General features: G+C 37.2%; 1 protein-coding gene across 1 annotated transcript in view; it reads right to left on the reverse strand.

Moving 5' to 3' along the window:
• mical2b (microtubule associated monooxygenase, calponin and LIM domain containing 2b) overlaps positions 1 to 1485 on the reverse strand; it is a gene marked incomplete at its 5' end in the record, with an annotated part of 36397 nt that extends 34912 nt beyond the window's left edge. The window contains 1 exon segment of the mRNA XM_014032990.1: positions 1096 to 1485. Within this exon segment, the coding sequence (XP_013888444.1) occupies positions 1096 to 1359 (264 nt within the window).
• Positions 1486 to 9226: the final 7741 nt, after the last annotated feature.

Below are 9226 nucleotides of genomic sequence, written 5' to 3' on the forward strand. Positions count from 1 at the left end.
TAGATAGATAGATAGATAGATAGATAGATAGATAGATAGATAGATAGATAGATAGATAGATAGATATGATTTGTTTGTGTACAAACTAATACACTATCAGAGTTTTATATATTTATACTTCTCATTCAACCACAGTTAAATTCACTCTATCTAGGAGGCACAGTTTATAGTATTTATTTTTTACAACAAGCTGGAATGAAAACAAGCAAAAAGGAAATAAAAGTAACAACTTTCTACTTCTTGCCTTTTTTAATGTAAGGAGTAGAAAGTACAGATAACTGTGTGAAAATGTAAGAAGTAGAAGTAAAAATTAGGCTATGGGACCCATGAGTTTGTCGCTGCTGGACCCGGGGGCTGTGTGTGTGGTCGCTGGGGGGACTCTCCCAGTTCTCCCCAATGGTCTGATCTTGGGGGTGGGTGGGCGGATCTTCCCGTGCGGGTGCCCCTTGGGGCTCTGCGCTCGGGATCCCTCTCGGGCCCTTGGTCTCTGGTCTTCCCTATGTCTGCCTCGTGTCTTGGGGGTTGGGTCTCGGTCCTCCACAGTCACTATTAAATATTCCATTGGAGAAATCTTGTATTTACACGCATGTTCACAACTGCTCACAAACAGGTGTTCTGATGCGGGGGGTTCTGACTGGTCACTGAGTGTTTATATATGTACATGTGTATATACGGACAATATTTATGAATGTAGGCATGTATGTATGTATGTATATCTTTATATATGTATGGGTATGTGTATATATTTATATACTGTATGCTCTCCATTTATTTATCCATTTATTTTTCAGGTGAGCGGACAGATGTTAGGTGTGTGGTCCTGTGTTTTGTTGGTGTATATCTAATATACTTCTAATCGCTATTTCAGTCTATCTTTCTAATTACTTCTCTCTCTGTCTCTATTTTCTCTTCCCTTAAAATAAAAAAGTCACTGATGATGAAGAAATAAATATACTAAATAAACTAATATTTGGCTTCATTTTCTACTGAAATGACACAAAAACAATACAGTAACAATGTATTTGTACTTAGTTACTTTACAACTCTGTGTACCAGCTTATAGAACAACAACAAACTACAGTTGTTTCTACTCACCCTTGTGCCCAGGCAGGCTTTATTCTGGTTGTAGACCTTCTGCTCGGCCCTTTTGTCCAGTTTAGTCCACAAGGCTTTGACCTTCCAGGTGCTGACCGCTGCCTTCAGCGAGCTGTAGAAGTTTCTGTAGTCCAGAGGATCCAGCTCCAGCTGTCTGCAGAGAATACTGAAGGCCTGCAGAGTCCCTTTGCAGGTGGACGCCTGGACGAAGTTCTCAAAGAGCTGGCCGGCCTGAGCCGTACGCTCGTCCTCCGTCTCACCCATCTGCACCGGAGGACGCCCAGAGTCCACAGTGTGTGCTCTTCTTCTGCTTACACCTTGAGCTCTTCTTGCTTTTAACAAATCAGCGCTGGAGTCCCAGCTCCATCATGATGCCATGTCTAAATGTTTCTGAAACAGAAAGATAGAAAATACATTTTTAGAGATAAACTGTGGCAAAGATGACTACAAGAGCTGAAAACAATAAAACAACAAAAGAGCACAAACATTTGGTTTTACTTGAACACATATGTACAAAAAAAGTAAAAATATTGCAATTTATTTACAGAAATACACATTTCAAACCAGGCCAAAGATGGAGAGAGGACATATTCAGGTCAACAATGTCAGCATAATCTATTTTGGTGTCCTGAGAACACCTGCACAGGTCCTTGTGTTGCTTCACACACTCATTAACAGTGTATTTCTGCACAAACGCACACCTTCAGCCAACCTCAACAAACCTGCAGAGTTCAAACGATACATGAGCCCACTTTTCCTGAAGCAAAGACATTCCCTTTCTCAATTTTCTACCGACTGCCTGACAGGATTATGGCTGAGCTCAGCTGAGCAGTCATGAGAAGCTCAAACACCACAAAACAAAAATAAAATCCTTCCCTCAGCCACAGTTTGTTGCCTGCAGCCACTCTGTGAGGCACAAAGGGCAGAAGAAACAATCCTATCATCTAAAAGATCTCCACAACAAACTAAACACTGTTTTCTTTTGTTTTTCAATGAACAAAATGTTCCAGACTCTCAAACAAACAAGTCATGAGACAGCTGATCCACTATCAGGGAAACATCTTTTCCTGATTCCTCCTTTGATGGGATTTTTTTATCTTTCTCAGAAAACTGTGCAAGTTAATAAACTGTAATATTTTATATTAGTAAAATGAACTTTTTACGATGCTGAAGCATAAAGTTATTTTGGGCTAGACTGAGTAAATTCATCCAAATAAAAAGCTCAGGTAGTTCAGCTCTTTGGTTCTACACTGTCCTCTTAACGTCCTGATTCTGATGGTTTAAATGTCCTTGATTAGAAACCAGGGCTGATAATATAATTCAGATTTAGACATCCACCAGCTAAAATTTAAATGCATTCAACAATCATTTAAAATGAAGAATGAATACAAAGCTAGGCGTGGCTGTCGCAATAAGCAATAAATCAATTAATTGCACGATAAATTAGAATGGAGGGCTGCACAATATATCGCAAATTTATCGTTATCGTGATAAGCTAGTTGGTTTTCTTGTCTTTTCTTGTCCTCTTTTCCACTCCTCAGCAAAGGGAGGAGTGAACTGTCGCAGCAGTTAGCACAGGCCTGGACAATCCTGGTCCTGGAGGTCCGCAGCCCTGCATGTTTTACTTGTTTCTCTGCTCCAACACACCTGATATGAACAAATAGATGATTATCAGGCTTGTGCTGTATGGAGGACCAAAACTGACATAATTAGAAATAAAAGCTGAATTATATGAACCACTAAATAAATACATTTAAAATGCACCAATTAAATTAAAAAAGGAGAACTTTACCTCTTGTTTCAAATTTTAATTGACTTTCATATTTATTTTTCCAGGTTAGTTCCAACAAATTAGTCTATATATTTGAACACATATTTTAAATTTTAGTATTGTTTTTTAAATATATATTAATTGTTTTTCCTTTTATTTGTACATGCATCTGTGTGTCTTAAATGCTTATACTTCATTATTTTTAGATTTTTTTCCAACAAGTCTTTATTTCTGTGTTGCAGGCTTGTGCTGCTTCAGTTTAGCTAAAAGTTTAAAGTTTAATTTAAAACAAAGGCAAGGAGGAAAACATTACTGGTGCATTCATTTTAACTTAACTTTAAGCTAAACTGCTGCACCACAAACATGCAACACATTGAAATGAAAAGACTTGTTGGAAAAAATTATAAAAAAATCAATTTAAGCATTCAAGAGACAAATGCATGTACAAGTAAAAGGAAAAACTATGTAGAATATGTATATATATAAAAATAAATTAAAATTTAAAATATGTGTCAAAAATATATAATTTATTGGAACTAAGCTGGAAAATAAATATGAAGAACAATTAAAATATAAAACATGAGGTAAAGTTCTCCTTTTTAATTTATTTGGTGCATTTAAAATGTATTTATTTATTTAAAAGGTTAATTTATCTATTTCTGCTTTTATTTCTAATTATGTCAGTGTCGGTCCTCCATACTGCGGCAAATAAATCCAAACGCTCCTGCACACAGAGGACAAATTTAGCCTCTGGCTTCTCTTAAGCATTATTCTCTGTACATCCCAAACTCTCCCCAACAACAGACAGGAGTTATCTGAAGCCCAAGCTGAGCATGTCCCAGATAGCATCTCTGTCAAAGCTGAGTATCAGGTAGCAATCACTTAAAGTCTCTCCACATTATTCTCACTATGACAGTCATGGAAACTACTCCCCTGCAGGAACTCAGAGATTGTTTTTCTCTCTGACACAAACAGACAGGCCTCTGCTCTGCATGCACCTGAACACAACACACACTGCCCAAGAAGCTTTAAACTACATTCATTTGAAAACTAAAGCTTTGTGGAGAAGCTGGCGTCGGGGCGAGGGTGTGAGCTGCTCAGGAACAACACCTGGTCGGTCTTTTAGTCCGTGCCAGACCCAGAAATCCACACGTTCCCTCTGAACCTTTGAGTGGCCCAGAGGGGCTCTCAGGTCTCTGCTTCCTAACAGTTTGGCAGCTTCTCATTTCCTATCACCCCCCTCTATAAACACACACCAACACCCTTCAGATCTGGTATCACGACATCCCAAACTCTACCACATTAAAAGCTTCTAAAGCTTTCTTTCTTGTTTTCCAGGCCGCAGGCTCGCATTGTTTTAGCCAAGAGGCTAAACAATTTTTCACAAATCAAACTTTTGGTCCTTTAACGACTCAACAAATAACAAAAGATGGTCTTTCTCTAAACGGGCAGCCCCAGACAGAAAAAGCTTGAATTAGACACAACATCCTGTTGAAAGCTCAGACATAAACTGGAACTTTTGGATAGAAAACAGAAATCTGTGCATTGGGACACAGAAACGTTATGGGAAAGGTCACAACCTTGGAAGCTATAATGTTTGTGCAAACACATCTGGGAGGATGCGTTTGGGGAATATTTCGTACAGGAAGTGGTCAAACATCTTGTCTTTTTCCACATTTGTGAGCAAAGAATCAGCGCAGAGGGAAAACTAACAGATCAATCATCAATATGAACAAATTGAGCTCTGTGCAGCTGTGCTACATCACAATGAAAACACGTCTCTGGGCTCTAAAAACTGGTTAGCAAACAAGGCTTTACTTCCTCACAGTGCTGTTGTCCCATTTTAAAGAAATAAGACTTAACTAGAGAAACTGCATTGCAAAATAACAGCAAAACAGTTAATGAGAGTTCCATCTGAAAAGCCGAAAGAAGCATAAAAATGTTTAACTTAGCAGCGAAATAGAAAGGAGCAAAGAAAGATAGCTGAAACAGCAGGAAGAAAACTAAAATTATCTTTAAAACAAGCTAAAAGGTAGCAGACACAAACTGAAATTAGCACCCAGATGGTGAACAGGGTATAAAAAAGTCTATTTAGCAGAAAAGTGTATAAAAGTACAAAAACGTGACAATTTGTTGTAAAATAGCGAAAAAGGCCAAAACGTGCAGTAAAACAGCTAAAATGTAGCTGGAAATTTCTAAATTAGAATAAGGAAGCATAAGAAGCACAAGTTTGCTGAACTAAGCAGAAAGAAGCAGAATTACAGCTGAAATAGCAGCAAAAAAGCTAAAATTAGCAAAAAAAGTAGCTAAAATTAGCACAAGGAAGTTAAAAAGAGAAGAACTAGAAAAAAGGTGTAAGATGTAAAGACTTAGAAACATTTTAAAGGATTTTAAGGATGTTGAAAACAGCTCCATTCATTTTCAATGGGGAAAAAAAGTGGCCAAAAAAAGTGTAATAGTTAAAAAATAATATAAATAGCTGAAATACCAAAGGGGCTGCATGTCTTGATATATGAATTGCTAAAAAAGCACAAAAATTGCAGAACGAGATACGTGCCAAAAATACAGAAGATAAAATGATCTGAATAGTGTGCATGCTTGTGAAGCGTTCACACAAAAAACTTCCAGTTTTTGAGTGTTTGTAAAAGAAAGACCTAAATCCTGTCAGTAGTTTTGTGTAAATTTAGCTGCATTTACACCCATCCTTTTGTGCAAAGAGTGTAAAATAACTTTAACAAATTTACTGAAACAGAACAAAGAATAATTATATTTTTTCTGTTCAGAAAAGAGTAATGTGTCATCTTTTGCTACAAAGCGTTGGCATCTTCACAACACTTTAGTAGGGGTGTAAGAAAATATTGATACACTGAAATATCACGATATTTCATTTCCCGATACTGTATCGATTTTTTATTAAGGTTTAAAATGTCAACTTTCCTGTCAGCCGTTCATTTTATGTTGTAGTTCAGCCTCAGACCACTAGTTGGCAGCAGTGAGCCAGACATTTGGTTCCATTGTTAAGTGTTGGTGATCATATTGTAAATTAATATTAAAAACTAAAAGCTGCAAAAATATATTTTCAAACTATTTATTGTCAAATTTAGTCTAATAATTGAAAACATGGATGAAATAAGAAATATGAAACAAATAAAATAAAACACATACAAAGCAGAACACAGCTAAATGTATCAAAAGTATGTCTCTGTAATATTAGAATTTTCTGAGACAATAAATTTTGGTTTTTCTTTTTTTTCCCTGTAAGAGGTTTTTTATTTAACAGAATTTTTGGACAAAAAAAATCAAAAGAAATCGCAATATATCGCCTTGTTTACAGTATCGCAATATATCGGAATATATCGTATCGTGACCCCTCTGTCATGATATGTATCGTTTCGCCAAATTCTTGCCAATACACAGCCCTACACTTTAGGTTACATTTTTGCATAATAATCCAATATCCAACCCATTCCCATCAGGTAAGGCATTAATCTGAAAGAGCTTGCTGAGTCATCATTTCTTCAGTCATACTTTAAGCCTGAGTTGCTTTGTATAAAATCGAGGTTCTAAATAAGAAGACTGACCTGTTTTTTTATTCCCAATCTACTTTGAAGGATGACACAACTCTAAGTAACTCGCTTCTGACCAGAATTAGCTTCCTGTCTCACTCATCTTTCAAGAAAAGCTGGTAGAACACGATAAATCCCAACGACATGCCGCGTTAGCTGTAGCTGAAGCAAACAGACTTCCCAACCTGAAAGGCCCTCTGCAGCGCTGAGTCCCAGAAATGAAAACCATGCTCACGAAAAGCAAACATTTAAAACATGTTAAGCGCCGCAGGAAGACGTCAGCGTGTGCTGAAGGAGGCGTCTGTCGTGTTCAGGTTTCAAACAGCCTGAGGCTCAAACAACCAGGGCGTAGAAGGGACAAATAGAGCAAGGAAAATGTGGCCCTGGACTGCAAACAAAGACACATTTCAGTCAGGATATTCATCAAAACATGATGTCATTTTTAACTACACAACAGTGAGGTGTGAAGTGTAGAGCTGCTTATATTTGAACTGATAAAACCGTCGCCTCTTTGCTACATCCCTATGTTCTTATCAAAGCAGAAGAGCTTTTTATTTTACATCCACAAACCTTTGAAATGGAATTACAGCCATTAATCACTGACTGATCTTGACTCTGCATCGTTATCGCATTTTAAAGCACTGATAACACAAAAGAAACAAATCTACAAGCTGCCGGATTATTGACTTTGTTCAAGAATCTGTTTCTCGTGTTAATTTGAAAATTTGCACATTAATTTTTCTTTAAATTGTAGAAATCCGAACACTTAAAGGCAGTTGTTTTAATTTATTTTTATAGGGTTTCTTTGTATTTTTCCTTAAAATACAAAGGAAGTTAAAACAAAAAACAAAATAATTGCTTGAACTGCAAAAAGCCTTTCCTCTGGAGGAACTTTTTAATGAATATCTGATGACATTCGACTGTTCCACATATCAAAGAGACACACCCGTACTTAACCCTGAGATAAGAGGCTGTAAGATGGACCACACTCCCATTGTTGACATTTTTCTTATTCCCCGGATGGTTGACTGCAGCGCAGAGAAGTGGGTCACTGACGACAGGAAATACAGACGGAAACATTTATTTCTGTCTGTGGTTAGAAATATGTCAAAGTTTCAGGGTTAAACGCATGAAAATCATCTCAGATTAAACACACTGAGAGCAGATCAATGATTATTTACATGGAAAACTATCTGAAAATGAAAACAATTATTTTTTAAATCCATACAAGCACCACTCTAACTGATCCAAACACAAAAAAAGTAAAAATAAGTAAAATATGTTGTCTCTATGTGTGGCCCTGTGATGGACTTGCGACCTGTCCAGGGTGTACCCCGCCCCTCGCACTGTGACTGCTGGATATGGGCACCAGTGACCCACGTGACCCTGAAAAGGAAGAAGCGTGTACAGAAAATGGATGGATGGATGTTGCACACACAGGTCAACAAAAACACGCAGAAATTCATTTTATTCTGTCAGCAACAGCTAGGTTCTTATTTTGTTTTCTAATTGTTTTGATCCCAGATGATAATCTACTCTGATTATAAAAGAGGTGATGTTCAATGGTTTAAAACACTAAGTGAAAATGATATTATCTTTAAGGACTCAGTCAATCATAGATTGACTAAAACCTCAGAAAACCTGCATACACAACAGGAAGCATGCTCACATATATTCTTCTTTCATTTTTCTCTAAAAGGAGATCTTTCCTAACAACCACTGCTGCTATATTCAGTAAAATGTCCCCAAAACAACAAATACATACCAAAGAAAAAGAAGATCTCTTTACTGTTCAGATGTCTCATAAGTAGAAGAAAGCAAGATAAGAAGCGTGCATCAGCCAATCAGCAGGAAGCTGAGATGAAATGATTCCTTGTAGGGTTTATCAGATCACGCCGGCTGTTTCTTTGAGTTCAGTTTGATAATTAAGGCCATGGTGGTGATGGTAATTGGTACAAAGTTTGGACAGAAGAGTTGGCAAACTGAAGTGACTGTAAAATGAAAGAATTGGCAGGGAGGCCCGTGTAATAGAACTAATACTTTTATGTTTAAGCAAGTAATTCATGACATCCTTTAATGACCTAGGTTTTCATGACATGCTGTTCATCTGCAGACAGAATGATTAAAGTCAGAACAAGATTTGCTAACAACAGTCATTCTTAGATATCACTTGTGTTTATCTTTGTGTTTTCCATTGACCTTGTATCAAATCTTGCTAAGACTGGAAGTAGTTTTGTAAAGACGTGCTGGTATCAGTGAGGAAGTACGCAACAAACAAAACTTACAAACGTGCACAACAAATTGATCTGTGGTCATTTCAGGCCAATCCCATAAACGGTTCTGACTTTTTCACACATTTTTCTGTGAATAAAAAGAAAAGTATGAAGCAGAACAAGAGCAGGTGTTGAAATAAAAAACAGAAGTCAGGGAAATCTGTTCCTTCAGTTCAAGAAGCACATGACTTTACCAGCAAACATCGTTCAAAGAAAAAAAAAAGATCAAACTTTGGGTTTATTCTCTCCTCCATTAATGAGCTCCGTATACAAGTCTGGAGTTCTCCCTCCTTGGGCCTCATGCAAGAACATGTTCGTATTCTTATCCTAAATTTCTCTTAATTTTGTTCGTACAAAGGGTTCGTACGAACATGTCACGTCAGATTCAACAAACTCTTCTATCTTCAGGAAAAGTGTAAATGAGCATCATAAACTGATGAATGCCACTTGTTCATATCCAGCTGCTCGTGCACGAGAGATTAGCAAAATTACCACCCTAAAAACACCAAATAAGGCTATGT

The sequence above is a fragment of the Austrofundulus limnaeus genome, unplaced genomic scaffold (genome assembly GCF_001266775.1).
Source record: "Austrofundulus limnaeus strain Quisiro unplaced genomic scaffold, Austrofundulus_limnaeus-1.0 Scaffold7, whole genome shotgun sequence".
Taxonomy (NCBI): Eukaryota; Metazoa; Chordata; class Actinopteri; order Cyprinodontiformes; family Rivulidae; genus Austrofundulus; species Austrofundulus limnaeus.